The sequence below is a fragment of the Equus quagga genome, chromosome 5 (genome assembly GCF_021613505.1).
Source record: "Equus quagga isolate Etosha38 chromosome 5, UCLA_HA_Equagga_1.0, whole genome shotgun sequence".
Lineage (NCBI taxonomy): Eukaryota > Metazoa > Chordata > Mammalia > Perissodactyla > Equidae > Equus > Equus quagga.
In genome coordinates, this window is record NC_060271.1 from 23,937,824 (window position 1) to 23,952,663 (window position 14,840).

The following is a 14,840-nucleotide window of genomic DNA, read 5'->3' on the forward strand; positions in this document are numbered from 1 at the left end:
CCCCTCCCTCCTCCTCTTATCAAGCAGTTCCTTTCTGCCTGCCTGGTGCCAGGCCTTGGGATGGGCACGGAGGGCGCAGGGCTGAGAAAGGTACCAATCCTACCCAGGACGGCGGGGAGCCACAGAAAATGTGGGACAGTGTATCAAGAGTATTTACAAAGTGCTCTGGGAACATTTAATTATCTAACTGCCTGAAAAAATTAGGGAAGATGTCACAGAGGAGGTGGCTTTCAATCTGGGTCTTGCAGGATGAGTAGGAGTTTGCCAGTTGAACAAAGGATTTGTTTGGGGCGGGGTGGGGGGTGTCATTCTAGGCAGGTAGAATTACAATACAGTGGCACTAGGGAGGCAGTTGGGATCAGATTGAGGACTTTGAATGCCAAGCTAAAGAATTAGGCATTTTACTAGTTGTTAAGGAGCCAAGAAAAGGTTTCTAAGTGTGGGATTGGCTAAGACCCCATTTGTGTGTTAGAAGGGTCACTCTGGCGGTGAGTTTGTTGGCCAAGACACGGAGTTGACTTGTGGACTCAGTGAGCTGGAGGGCCTGTGGGACCCCAGCGGGAAGTGGGCAGGAGGCAGTTGGAAAGATGAGTGTGGTGCTCGGGAGAGCAGCAAGGCAGTCGAGATGGACTGGGAGCCATCCTCAAAGCCGAGGGAGTCTAAGATGAGGGAGGCCAGGCAGGGGAGGATGGAAGGAGGCAGCCTGGCCCAGCCCTGAGGATCAAGGGCAGCAGAAAGGGAGCAGCCACCGAGGTGGGAGGCAAACTAGAATTTTCCATTAGTAGAGAGGGGCCTGAGGGCCAAACACTGCCGCAGAGTGGTCGAGGAGGAGCCAGAAGGGGTGGCCCTGGGGTCTGGGGGCCTTTGGAGGACAGTGGCAGATGGTGCAGGGAGGGTGGGCCCCGTCTTGCCCACCTGTGACCTGCCGCTGCAGAAGCCTCGCCCTCCCCAGGCGAGGGGCTCAGGGAGGCCACAGGCAGCCCGGCTGTTCATCCCCAGCCTCTCCCCCACCCCCTTTGTCTGCCTGGCGCTCTGGGTGGGCATGCGCAGGGAGGCTGGCCCCCTGCCAACAGTTCTTCCTGCAGGCCGGCAGCTGCGGGGCTGGAGGGGGTGCGGGGAACAGGCCCTAATTGAGCCTTTGTCGGGCCTCCCACAGAGCCTTGGGCACTGAACACAGCAGGGTCCCTGACTTGGTGAACTCCCAGCCAGGATGCCACAAAGTCAAATTGCAGAGGCAGGCCCCACACACTGCTGCCGCCTGGCCTCCTCTGTAGCCTGTGTTGTCCCCGACTCGTGCTGCTCCCTCTGTCTCTTCTTACCCCCCACCCCCCAACTGACATCCTGCCCATCCTTCAGGCCCCAGCTCAGAAGCCATCTCTCCAGCAAGACTTCTAGGGTGTGCCTGTTAGAATCGATGACTTTTTAACCTCCAGGCTCTTTCTCTGCACCTCGAACGATGCCGTGCATTTTGTGAACATTCCCTCGTTTCATCTCCACCGTGACCCTGCAGTGTCGTTGGGTTACCTTGTTCACAGATAGGAAAACTAAGGTTCGGAGGTATGAGGCGGCCGGGGCGGCCACAGCTAGAGACCTGGAGCTGGGGTTCTCCCCCAGGCTGTTGGACACCGAAGCCTGTGCCCTTCACCATTCAACCCCTCCCGGGCCTGGCAGTCCCCCCAGGGGCAGAGAGAACCATGCGGGTCTGTGCTTGCCTCCTCTGATAATGGCTTTAACCTCCAGCTCTTGTTCCGGAAGTCTGGGCACCATCCTCACACCTTGCTCGCCTGCACCCCTAAGCCAGTCACACCAGGGCCACAGACACTCCCCCCTAAGTGTCTTTCAATCTGTGGCCCTCTGCTGCTCCTCTAGCTCAAGCCTCATTGTCTCACCCGAACCATTTCATTAGTTTCCTAACGGGCACATAGGATTATTTTCTGTCCCTGGCCATGCCAGTCCTTTCATGCCACCAGGTTTTTGCACGTGCGTGCCATCACCCCCACCAAGCGCATCCTTTTCCGCCCTCTCCTCTCGGCATGCCAAGGCTCTTGCTTTCTTCCTCTTGTGCGGGGAGCACCCAATCTGCTCTCCCCGCCATAACCCCTGGTGACTGTCCCCACAGTCTTCCACTAAAAGCCTGCGGACCACCATCGGCGAGGCCTTCGAGCGGCTGCACCGGCTGCTGCGCGAGCGGCAGAAGGCCATGCTGGAGGAGCTGGAGGCGGACACGGCCCGCACGCTGACCGACATCGAGCAGAAGGTCCAGCGCTACAGCCAGCAGCTACGCAAGGTGCAGGAGGGGGCCCAGATCCTGCAGGAGCGGCTGGCGGAAACCGACCGACACACCTTCCTGGCCGGGGTGGCCTCCCTGTCCGAGCGGTAAGGGCCTGCCTGCTGGAGCCTTCCCAGACGGGGATCCCTCCCTGCGGGCTAGGGAATGGAGCAGAGAAGTCATTCATTCAGATCTTCATCAGACACTTACAGGACGTCTGCTGTGTGCTAGAGCCTGGGCCAAAGGCTATATGTATACATATAATATTTGTAATCACACAGTATATTACTTGTCTTATATGACTTATATTATATGGCATTGTTCTTATATTTTATATTATTTATGATAACGTTGATATGATATATGATAAATAATAATATTTATATTATTATAACCCGACTAGCCCCCTCAGAGGTAGTTGCCACTGTCATCCTCATTTCACACATGTAGAAACTGAGGCACAGAGAAACTAGATCAGTTGACCAAGGCCCCTCATCTAGGATATGGGGGAGCCAGGATTCAAGCAGAGGTCTCTCTGGTCCCATAGCCACCTTTAATAATAATAACACTTAATTATTGGTTGATTAATGGTCCGTGCTGACAGCTAACATCATGTATTCGGTGTTGACCATGAGCCAAGTGCCGTGCTAAGCATTTTTCATACGTCATGCCGTGTAATCCTCTCAACAAGCCTAGAAGGCAGGTGCTGTCATAGGACCCATTTTAAAGATGAGGAAACTGAGGTAAGAGCTAGAGAGGAAGGAAGTGGCACAAGCAGGCGCTTGAATCTGGTCCGGCAGACTTCACAGGCATGACCTCGCCCCATGTCAGCTGCCCTGAAGGTGGCTGTGGGGCACCCAGCACGGGGACAGGAACCCAGCCCCCAGTGCAGCCTGCTCTCCTGCTCTCCCTCCAGGCTCAAAGGGAAAATCCACGAGACGAATCTGACGTACGAAGACTTCCCGACCTCCAAGTACACAGGCCCCCTGCAGTACACCATCTGGAAGTCCCTGTTCCAGGACATCCACCCAGGTAAGGCCTGCTCACCGCTCACCAAGGGCCCCCGGAGAGGCAAGGTTATCAAGGGTCGGAGCTAGATGAGGCCGTCCCAGCCAAGCCCAGCCCTCTGCTCCACACACAGCAGGGGGCGGAGCAGAGGATTGAGAAGAGGGCCCTGCTGGGCACCTGCACAGGCACTCAGCTCGGTGACTCCTCACACAGCCCCATGAGGGAGGTTCCATTAGGACACCCACCCTCTAGATGAAGGGACTGAGGCCCTGGGCCGCTCACTCATTCGTTCTATTTGTACAGTGTACATCAAGCACCTGCCTCACCCCAGATGCTGTTCTAGGCGCTGGAGCTACAGCAGTGAGCAAAACAGGCAAAAGCCCTGCCCTCGTGGATCTTACATCCTGGGGTGTGAGAGAGAAAGAAAACAAAAGTAAATCAGCAACATATATAGTTTGTGAGATGATGATAAAGGGTAAGGAAGGGGGCTGGGGGAGGTTGAGGTAGGATAGAGATTTTAGATAGCGGATCCAGTTAGAAGACCTCACTGAGAAGGAGGCATGGGCGTAAAGACCTGAAGGAAGAAAGAGAGTGAACCATGTAGGTTTGTGAGGAAAGAGCCTTCCTGCCCGTGGGAACAGCAAGTGCAAAGGCCCTGAGGCAGGAGCAAGCCTGGCATGTTCAAGGAGCAGTAAGGAGGCTAGTGTGGCTGGAGTGGAATGAGTGAGAGGGAAAGTGGAAGTGAGAAGGTCAGGGAGGTGGCAGTGGCCAGACTGTGAAGACCTGTGGGCCAGCGTGAGAACTTTAAATTTTATGCTGAATGAGATGGGAGCCATTGGAGGGTTCGGGGCAGTGAAGTGAGGTGAGTTGGCCTAATTTTTTAAAGGCTCCCTATGGCTGCTGGGTTGAGAATAGGCTGAAGAAGGTCGAGGGTGGAGGCTGGGAGGCCGGTTGGGAGACTAACTGCAGGGGTCCAGGTGAGGGAGGACGGTGACTCGGGGCAGAGCGGAGGCCGTGCAGGCGGTCAGACGTGATCGGATTTAGGATGTATTTTGAAGGGAGGGCCAACAGGCTTGGCTAATGAATTGGCTCTCAGGTGTGAGAGAAAGAGGACAAGGAAGACTGCTGCAATTTCGGCCGAGGTGACTGGAAGGATGGAGCTGTACGCACATGAGGTTTGCAAGGCCAATTGAGTGCTGATGGGGAGAAGGCTGCTTGACTTACGGGTCTGCGGTACAGGAGGAAGGTCGGGGCCGGCTTGATCTGCATGTGGACGGTGTTTAATGAGCTTGGCTGAGATCGCCTAGGAGTGAGGGTAGACAGAGGGGAGAGAGGGCCACTCTACCATCTGGAGCCGGGGCACTCCTAGAGGTCAGGGACAGGAGGGGGATCCAGCCAGGAGACCGAGAAGGAGCAGCCAGAGAAGTGGGAGGGGAACCTGGGTATGTCCTGGAAGCCAACGGAGAAAGCGTTTCCAGGAGGAGAGCGGGGCTCATGGCGGCAAAAGTGCTGACCCAAGTGTGGCAGAGCCTGGAACTAACTGGCCTGCAGGTCTGGCAACATGGAGGTCTTTGGAGCCCTTGACAAGTGCTGCTTTGGTGAAGTGATGGCGGCAAAGCCTGACTGAGGCCGTCCAGGAGGAACGGGAGGAGAGGAAGTGGAGACAGCGAGTGGAGACAAGGCTTTCCAGGAATCTTATTTAAGGGGCGGAGAGAGAGTGTGGCAGCGGCTGTTTGTTTAAGACAGAAGAAATAACAGCATATTGGTGGGGTGACTAGAGAGATCCAGTAGGAGAAGGGAGAACTGAGGATGAAGGAGAGAGAGTTGCTGGAGCGGGATGCTCCGCGGCCCGTGCCGGGAGCCCAGGGAAGGTAGACTAATGGGCCCTGGAGCAGCGGGGGCAGAGGCGGGAGCTTGCGAGATTCTCTTTTGATGGCATCACCTCTCCCAGCAAGATGGGCAGCCAGGTCATCGGGGTGATGCGGATGGGCGAGAGGAGGCGGTGGGAGGTTTGCCGAGAGAGAAGGGTACTGAGTCCAGTTAGTGGGTGTCGAGTAGAGTTGGGGGACCCCAGATGGGAGACCAGTGCCTTCCCGAAATCACACAGCTCACGAGAGCGTCATATTGGAGCCTGTTGGCGCCAGGGGACCCTGTGTGTTCCTGAGTCAGGCACAATGTCCTTTAGAGGTGCGACAAGGATAGAGAGGGGAGTGCTCCCTCAGAGGTAGGCACTATTGTGATCCTCATTTTTTCAGATGAGGAAACCGAGGCACCCAGCTGCTAGGAGCTTGTCCAGGGTCACAACCTGTAAAAGGTACAGCCAGGATCTAGACCAGATGTGTCAGACCCCAGAGCCTGCGCCCTTACCTTCTAAGCTGACCAGCCATTCTCTGGCCTCGCACAACCCAGGAAGGCTGCTGGGGAGACCGAGGCTCCAAGAGGCTCACTGACTTCCCGAGGTCACACAGCAGGCAGAGTTCTTTCCTCCTATCTGGATTCAGCCTGTCCATCTACAAACGTTGAAAGTCCCTCGAGGCACCTTCAGGGATCAGGAGAGACAGATGGGTCAATAGACCCAGACAGTCCAGCAGGAGAAGGGCTATGACGAGGGACTTAGTGCCAGTGGGAGCTCAGAGGGGCAACAGAAAGCTCTAGAAGGGGCAGGGGAGGGGCCAGGAAGCACTGAACAGATGATGTTTGAACTGAGTGCTGAAAGCTGAGCGCTTTGCCACTCGGGGAGAGTGTGGCCTGCAGGCGCCTCCAGACAGCCCCCATGTTAGAAACTGCCTAGGGGTACGGAGGGCAGAGGCGTGAGGATCCCAGGATGTTCACACGGGGCCTTCCGGGTGGGGATGGACAGGGGCTGAGGACAAGCACTGAGTATGAATGCTGGACAAAAGGGCGGATAGGGGGCTCCCCCGAAGGCGACCGAAGGTCTCATTTGACACATCATCACCAATTTCACGGAAGTGAAAGGACGCCCCCTAGTATCTTCAGTCTGGATTTGTGCCCTCCTTGACAAAGGGGCCAGTGGCTGGGGGAAGGGCACATTTTCCAGCAGATCGGGTGGGCTCCGGGCTGCCCTCCTGGGGGGGGGGGGGTCTCTGTGTGCTCCCAGCCTTGGAGGGACCACCACACTGGGACCCAGCAGGGTGAGGGCCACACGTGGGTGAAGCAGGCATGTCCAAATGAATGAAGGAGGCAAGAAGCACATCCAAGGGTCCTGTTCCCTCCCCAGCTGCTGACCCGGGGAAGCCCCTCAGGCCCATGGTCTCAGGAGCTCTGTCTCCGCTGCCACCTGCTGCATCCCTGTCACAGCTCAAAGAGGCAATCCAGGCACGTCAGCCTGACAGTCAAGGCCCTCCGAGATCTGGGCCTGCCATTCTCTCATCCTCCCCTCCACATCACACCCAGCCACACTGAACCATCTTCAGGTCTTAAATGAGCCATGTTCTCCCTCCTCCACACTTTTATGCATGCTGTTCCCTTTGTCTAGAACCCTCTACACAAACCTCAATCTTTGATGACTAACTTCTACTCTTCTTTGCATCTTAGTTTATAAACACCTCCTCTGGGGAGCCTTCCTGGATTGCTCCAGGTAGGCCTTTCCTGGTCTCACTGTTTTGTCAATGTCTGTGTGGCTCTCTCTCTCATTAGACCATAAGCTCTGAGGGGTCAGGGGCTGGGTCTGATTCATCACTAGATATCCCCAGCAGCCAGCACAGTAAGTTGGTTGATGAATGAATACAGAAATGAATGAGTCCTAGTCTCAGTTCTGCAACTAAATAGTGCCATAAAGTAGGTGCTCACTAAATACTTTTTGAATGCAGGAACTTGCCGCACATTCTTGGACAAGTCACTTCCTCCTCTGAGCCTCAGTTTCCAACTCTGTAAACTAGGGATGCCAGTGTCCTCCTCTCGCCTCCCTCACAGGAGAGCAAACGCACGTGGGAACCTGCTGGTCGCCCCAGAGCTGGGTTTCTCAACCTCAGCACTGTTGATGCTTGGGGCTGGATAATTCCTCACTGTAGGGGGCTGTCCTGTGTGTGGGGATGTTTAGCAGCATTCGTAGTCTCTCCCCAAGTAGATGCCAACTCCCCCAGGTTGTGACAACCACAGATGTCTCCAGGCATTGCCCAGTGTCCCCTGGGAGGCACATCCCCCTGGCTGAGAACCATTGGCCCACGAGAGCTGCCCATGGGAGAGGGGCTGAGGGAGCAGGACTTGCGCCCTGAACGTCCTGCCAAGGACAGAGGCCCAGGAGGAGCTCCGAGAACAGTGACCTACTTAGCGAGGCCCGTTTCTTTGTCTGTAGGGCCTGGGAAGTCACTCTGGCTCCTCTGCCAGGGCCAAGGCCCTTCTGTCCAGATTGGAGGGGCAGGTGCCCCCCAGGGACCTAGCCCACGGATTCTAGCAGCTTCCTGCCTGTGCCCCCTCCAGCTCAGGCTTCCTAATGGGTCACCTGAGAATCCCAGTTAGCTCCTGTCACTCCCCTGCTCTGGGACCTCCACTCTCCACCACCCTTATGCCCCTGCCCCACCCCTCAGCTGACACTGGAAACCCACCTCCAGTGGCCTGGCTTGACGGCCCCAGCTCCTGGGCACAGACTTCCAGCCAGATCAGGTGACCATTGTCCTGAGGGCCCCAGACACTGCTGCCTTTGCTCCTGCCACCTCCCTCTCCTGGCCTACTCTCTCCTCTCCCCCTGCTTATCTGAATCTAATCATTTTGGGTTCCAGCATGTTTACTACCTAGCTTTGTGACCCAGAGCAAATCGCTGCCCTCTCTGAGCTTGTTTCCGCATCCATAAAACAGATGGGCAGGCGTGAGAATTAAATAAGATTATTTATTTGGGATAATAATCCTGCAACTTAGTTAAGTACTCGATACCTGTTTGTTAGTATCATGAGTCATCAGATGGGTCCTCAGTCTTGCTGAACGGGCTTTCTGGGGCCACATAAAGGAAAGAATGTGGTGTGGAAAGATCTTAGTTCAAGTTCCAACTCTGCTTCCACCCCAAGTGACAACTTGAGCAAGCTACTTATCTCAAAGAAATCTCCTTGGAGCCTCAGTTTCCTCTTCTGAAAACTGGGTATAATAATTTGTGCTCCTGGGGCGACTAGGGTGTTCCCATGAGCTGGAAGGTGCGAACGTGTTTTTCGAATGCCAGCGCTGTGCAGCTGAGGGCCTGAGTAGGTGGGAGGCCCGAGGGGACAGGTTTTTTAAAGGCCTGGCCAGAAGGAAGAGCTCACGTATTTCCTGTCCTGTGACTGTCTTTGAGAACAAAGAGGCACCAGCCACTTTTTGCCAAGTGATGGCACTGGGCTGTGCCCAGGGCAAGTTTCTCTGCTGCTGGGGTGCTGTGGTTGATGACAGCCCAGAGATATTTCCGGGGCCTCCGCAGTCCATGCTCCTTCCTGAGGGCTGTTTGACCTCGAGATCCCAGAGAGCCTTAAGTGGATGGAGAACACACCTGGAGACCAGACAGGCTGCCCCAGTGCCTGCTTTTTGTTTTTATAAAACAGTGTCTTGGGACCTAGAAAAGATCTCGGACCTGTGAAATAGTGACCCCCAGGGGACTGGATCTGTTTCACTGTGCTGGTCACCTCTCCTGAGGATAAAAGATGGGTGGAGGGATTGCCAGTCCCTACACAAGCGCTGACTTCCAAGACAGAAAAAGTGTTGCCATGCCCGGGTCTGGGTCTCTCTCTGGTCTGACAGCTGTTACTACTGATGCCCTAGCCTCGGGGTCAGCAAGAGGGAGTCTGGAAGACAGGACCTCTGTTTCTGACGAGGTGGGAAGTCCTGGAGGTGGACCCCAGCCCACCCTCTGGTGTGTAAAAGCCTCCTGAGTCAGGCCACGCCCTCTGCCTAACAGGAAAGTAGGCCCCGCCCCCCGGAGGTTGGGCCCTGCGCCCCCGTGGATCAGGCCCCGCCCCTGGCCCCGCCTCCATGATCAGCACTGACCAATGAGCGGCAGGCCCCACCCCTAAACCCACCCAATGAGTGGCAGGCCCTGCCCTTATCCGGTCGCCTGGGCTTCAAGAGCTAAGGGTCCACACCCAGAGCTGGCAGTCAGTGTGGTCCTCCAGGCGCATCTCTGCCGGCCAGTCTCAGAACCACTGAGAGCCCACTTGGCTGCCTCCTAGCACGCCATCCCCACTCATCAGTGGCACCCGGAGTGGCCCACGTTGCCCTACAGGCTTAAGAGTGTGGGGCTGAGCCCTCCTGCCCTCGTGCTCGTCTCCTCCCGGTCCTTCTGCCCTGAGCCGCAGTTCCCGCCTGTGGCTGGTCTCCTCAGATGCTCCTGGGTACCTCAGATATAAGGCCCAGGTTCCCGCATGGCACTCAGAAGTGTTGTGCCCGCACCTTGGCATCGTGCCTGCCCTGCCCCTCTGCTATAGACGCCTGAGTATGACCCACATTCCACGGCCGGTAGGAGGGGCCCCATCTGTGTCTGATTAGTTTCTTATTCTCTCCCTAGCTCCCCCTCTAGACACACACACACACGCACGCACACACACTTCCTACACCCATGCCGCCTCTTACCTCCTGACCCCACTGTGGGCATTCCCACATTCCACATGGCAGGAGCCTTCTGGTTCTGACAGGCTGCACTGTGACGAGTCAGATGACAGGGTGAAACGGTCACCCCCTGATTCAGTGTCTTCCCTGTCATGGCTCCCCCTCTCCAGTGTCCCTGGGTAGAGAATTGTGTTTCCATTGACCCCTCTATTCACAGGGCTAATTGTTTCCATACAGCCCTCTGAGTTCTGAGAACAGGAAAGAAGAGTGTAAAATGCAAAATCAATTTGCTTCTGACAGAGCTCATGGAAGGAGCTTGGCGTGTCAACGTTCAGCTTTGTTCGCGGATGTATGAACAGAAGCACAGTTCAGGAACTGGCTGTTGCTGTCTGTTGGGGACAGTCACCATCACTGATTTTATTTCTGTGCATGTATGCAGCCAACAGAGGAGATGGAAGCAGGGGACAATGCTCCAGCCAAGTGTAATCGTGTCCCTGCGCCACCAGATAAGAAAAGCACCAGAGTCCTTTCTTCGCTCTGAGGAACTAGTGACAGGATTTCTTCTTCCCACCTTTCTTCCCCTCTGTCTTGCTCTGGCCTGGGAGTGGTCGTCCAGGCTCGGGAGGGCCAATTCCAGGTTCCCCTGTCTTCTGTCTGGGCATCAGCGTCCTTAGGGAGGAAAAGTAAACAGAGGCCTTGACAAGAGTTCATGAGACTTTGACGGCCAGACCTGCTGAGCCAGTGCGGCCACACCAGAGACAGGTGGGCCAGCCTGTGCTGCTCGCCCAAGGAGCAACAAGCTGGCTCGGTTTAATTCAGTGAGAACTGTGGGCACCTTCCCCGTGCCAGGCCCTGCGCTGGGCACACAGGGAGAGCCTAGTTGGATAGTACACAGTCTTTGCCCCCCTGGTAAGAATGTGGGCACAGACATATGGGGGAGAGGGCACAGACAAAGCTGAGTAGTCTCGGAGGAAAGAGAGAGCCCACCCTCTGGGCAACCAGGAAGGCTCTCCAGAGGGTGAGCCCTGAGTTGAGCCTCGTGGGGGGGATACAGCAAGCGGAGAGGAGGTGGTGGGGGGAACAGTTGGAGCGAAGGTTTGGGCCTGCGTGGGGTGGGGGCTGGAGAGTGAGGGGGGGTGCTGGAAGAGAGGGCTGAGCTGGATTGCACATGGCCTTGTTCAGTCCTGGCTCTACTAATGTTTGCTGGGTGACCTAAGACTAGTTATGTTGCCTCTCTGAGTCTCAGTTTCCCCATCTGTCAAATGGGAGAGATGGCCTAGAATCAGTGGTTTCCAACTTTTTCAGACCCATCGTCTACTTTTCATAACAGATAATTTGTGCTGTCTCAAACATAATGCAAACTTTTCACAATTTCAAGTGTATGTGTGTGTATATGTACATATGTATACATACTCTGACTATAATATGAAGGAAATTATTTATAACAAAATGTTGTGTATGTCAGTATGTAGATGCTCACTCACAACCACACTGGAAAATGCAAAGAACAGCCAGGTCCTCACGCCGCAGGTAAACCCCATTCTGCCTCAAAAGCGGTCTGAAACCGTGAGGTTAGATCAGTCAGTGGCATTGTTATTGGAGATGTAGTTTCCGAAACAGTGAATAATTCTCAGTGAAGTTCCAAACAAAACAAATTCAGTCATCCCTCAGTTTCCGTGGTCGTTGTGTTCCAAAATATCCAGTATATATTAGAACTACAAAAATCGGGCCAGCCCACTGGCTTAGTGGTTAAGTTCACATGCTCGGCTTCAGCGGCCTGGGGTTTGCAGGTTTGATCCCGGGTGCAGACCTACACACTGCTCATCAAACCATGCTGTGGAGGTGTCCCACATATAAAATAGAGGAAGATTGGCACAGATGTTAGCTCAGGGCTAATCTTCCTCACCAAAAAAAAAAAAAAAAAAAAAACCCTGTGCAAACATCATGGCATGTTTATACATAAAATGGAGTTAAGCTATAGTTTCAGATCATTATAAAAAAGGCTTTTCATCCACATGAATGTCTGGTGCAACATTTGAAAATCTTTGGGGATGGGGGGCATGGGACTGCCCTTTGCATTTTGTTCAGGGCGTTTAGCATCCTATCTACTGAGACAACCAAATACCCCCACAGATTTCCAGATCGCCCCCTAGGGTGATTGTCCAGCACCTGGATAATCTTTAGGCTCTCTCCCAACTCTGAAATTCTCTAATTCTGGACCTCATTCTGGTTTATTCAACAAAGTTTTGTGGAGTGCCCACAGAGTGCCTTGCCCTGGGCATCAGCAGTGAACAGCTGTGCCTCCTGCTCCCCTGCAACCCAGTGTAAATCAGGAAGGACCTTAGCCATCACCCTTTCATTTTACAGAGAAGGGAGCTGAGGCCCAGAAAGAGCAGGCTTGTATTCAGCATCACACAGCCTCCTGGGGACCGACCAGAACCCAGCCCTCAGGAGATCCATTGTCTTCTCTCCACTCATCTTCTCTCCCTCCTCCACCCCCCACAGTGCCAGCTGCCCTGACCCTGGACCCGGGCACCGCCCACCAGCGCCTGATCCTGTCCGACGACTGTACCATCGTGGCCTACGGCAACTTGCACCCACAGCCGCTGCAGGACTCGCCGAAGCGATTCGACGTGGAGGTGTCGGTGCTGGGCTCCGAGGCCTTCAGTGGCGGCGTGCACTACTGGGAGGTGGTGGTGGCGGAGAAGACCCAGTGGGTGATTGGGCTGGCACACGAGGCCGCAAGCCGTAAGGGCAGCATCCAGATCCAGCCCAGCCGCGGCTTCTACTGCATCGTCATGCACGATGGCAACCAGTACAGCGCCTGCACCGAGCCCTGGACGCGGCTCAACGTCCGCGACAAGCTTGACAAGGTGGGCGTCTTCCTGGACTACGACCAAGGGCTGCTTATCTTCTACAATGCTGACGACATGTCCTGGCTCTACACCTTCCGGGAGAAGTTCCCCGGCAAGCTCTGCTCCTACTTCAGCCCCGGGCAGAGCCACGCCAACGGCAAGAACGTGCAGCCGTTGCGGATCAACACTGTGCGAATCTAGTGCAGTAGAGGGAGACTGCAGGCCCTGGGCCATGGCCGCCAGCAAGAGCCCCGCCAAGAGACGGGAGGCCTGGACTCCGGCCCAGCTTGGCCACCCTGAGATCTCAGGCCAGATGTTTACCCTTCAGCCTCGTCTGTAAAATGGAGGTCGTGCCCGATTCCCAGACTCTCTCCCAGCATTGATGTTCTGTAGCTGTGACCTTGAGGGGGTGTAGCTTTGGTCTGAGGATGTGACATCCTCAGGACAGCCCCTGCCCAACCCTCATCCCCATCCTCTCAGGGGCAGGGGACTGCCTCCCCACCTCTCCCTCCTGCCCTCCCACTTGCCCTGACCTCAGGATGTGTCAGTGTCGCCAGCAGTTGGCAGCCTGAAATATACACAGAACCCTCTTATGCTCCCAGGCCTAAGACTTGCCCCTGAGCAAGCTAGGGATGGGCCATTTTGCCCTTGACCCCAGCCCACAGTGGACACAGGCTGTAGCTGGTCCTCGGGTTGCCTGAGGACCACCCTCTCCTTCCACCTCTGGACCAAGAGCTTTATGGTTCCTGCTTTCCCCACTTACCTGCGGGGAGAGAGAGATGATGCTGTGGCCTCTGGAAGGCACCCAGTAGTTGAGCCCACATGTTACAGTCACTGCCACCACTTTCCTGCCCACAAGTCTAAAGGCAGGACAAAGGCACACTCTGAGGCTGATGCAGAGCCTAGTAGCCTAGTAGCCTAGTAGCCTGCCACTGTAGGACAAACATCGCTGGATGATGGAGGTCCCTAGCAGCTTGGATAAGGGTCCAGCCAGGCCCCTGTGACCAGGCTAGGGTGCAGGAGGGGGCAGAGAGCAATTGTTTTAGTCAGGACCTGAGCCCTGGGACGGGCTGTTGGCTGAGACGTCTCAGCAATCTTGGCATCTTTCTCAGTTAAGATCCTGTTGCAGAAAAGAGCGGCTTTAGCTAGTTTAATTAGACAGGATTTATTACCAGGTCCCTGATGGCTTCGCAAATTCACTGGAAGGGCAGGAGGAGCAGACTCTTTGCTGAATTTCCAGGAACAAAAACTCCTAGCCACCAGGAACTCTGCTCCCACCTCAGGAAGCCACGGCATCCGGAAGCTGCTGACTGCAGAACTGGGCTCCCTGTGCTACTGCCTATGCCAGCCAATGGGTGTCCTGAGGCCTACCTCTCTCCCACTCAATTCAGTTCCCAATCCAAATCTCTATGAGGGATTCTGTTTGGAGAAACTTAGATCCAGAACCTCGGCTGCAGGGGAGTCTGGGAAATGTAGTTTTCTTCTGTCCAGCCTCAGCCACACAAAAGGCCCACTAGAAGGAAGTCAGAATGGATGTTGAACAAGCCCATCTATGGCTTTGGCCCAGGAGGCCACCTCCAGGCCTTGGCTCTGAAGCAGCAGAGCCTCCAGGGGTCCCGCTCTGTGGCTGTGTCCCCACCCAGGGCTGGGAGCCCGAGGGGTGGGCCTGCAGGACTGAGCTGAAATGTTCTCTGGCCTGGCTCTTCTTTCTAGACCTGGGGCCTAGATTCTGAACGTGGGTCAGGTCTCTGACCACAACTACCCCAAAGGAGCCAGACCAGCTCGTCTTGGGGGACTCCCACCTCACAGCAGCTGCTCACGGGGGCCTCCTTTGGGCAGGAGGAATCCTCAGTCTCCCCCTGCCTCTTCATCTCCCAGAATCTGGGCCACCCCCAGCAGTATTTTTATTTTAAATGTTGCCCATTTTGTGAGTTATGATGAATTTGTATTAAATTAAAGTTACAGGATGTCAGTGGTCAGTTCCATTCATTTCAATGAAGAAAAAGGCCCCCCTCTTCCGTCCCAGGCAGTGTACATGCATTAGCATGGCTAATCCACAAAGCAGCCCTACTGGGCGTATAGTAATATGCCCATTTTACAGAGGTGGAAAAGTGAGGTTCAGAGAGAGGACATGACTTGCCTACAGTCCCATGTCCCACCCTGGTAAGTGCTAGAGCTTGGGT

The 14,840-nt window shown here is 55.2% G+C and overlaps 1 protein-coding gene across 3 annotated transcripts in view; it reads left to right on the forward strand.

The window, feature by feature from the left end:
• TRIM62 (tripartite motif containing 62) overlaps nucleotides 1-14,629 on the forward strand; it is a 30,418-nt gene extending 15,789 nt beyond the window's left edge. For 2 of the 3 annotated variants that reach the window (XM_046659997.1, XM_046659998.1), the window contains 3 exons: nucleotides 2,120-2,376; nucleotides 3,186-3,301; nucleotides 12,308-14,629. In XM_046659997.1, coding sequence (XP_046515953.1) covers nucleotides 2,120-2,376; nucleotides 3,186-3,301; nucleotides 12,308-12,858 — 924 coding nt within the window. In that variant the 3' untranslated portion in view covers nucleotides 12,859-14,629. Of the gene's footprint in view, nucleotides 1-2,119; nucleotides 2,377-3,185; nucleotides 3,302-6,832; nucleotides 6,876-12,307 lie in introns of all 3 variants that reach the window. The other variant, XM_046659999.1, reaches the window with a different exon arrangement.
• Nucleotides 14,630-14,840: the final 211 nt, after the last annotated feature.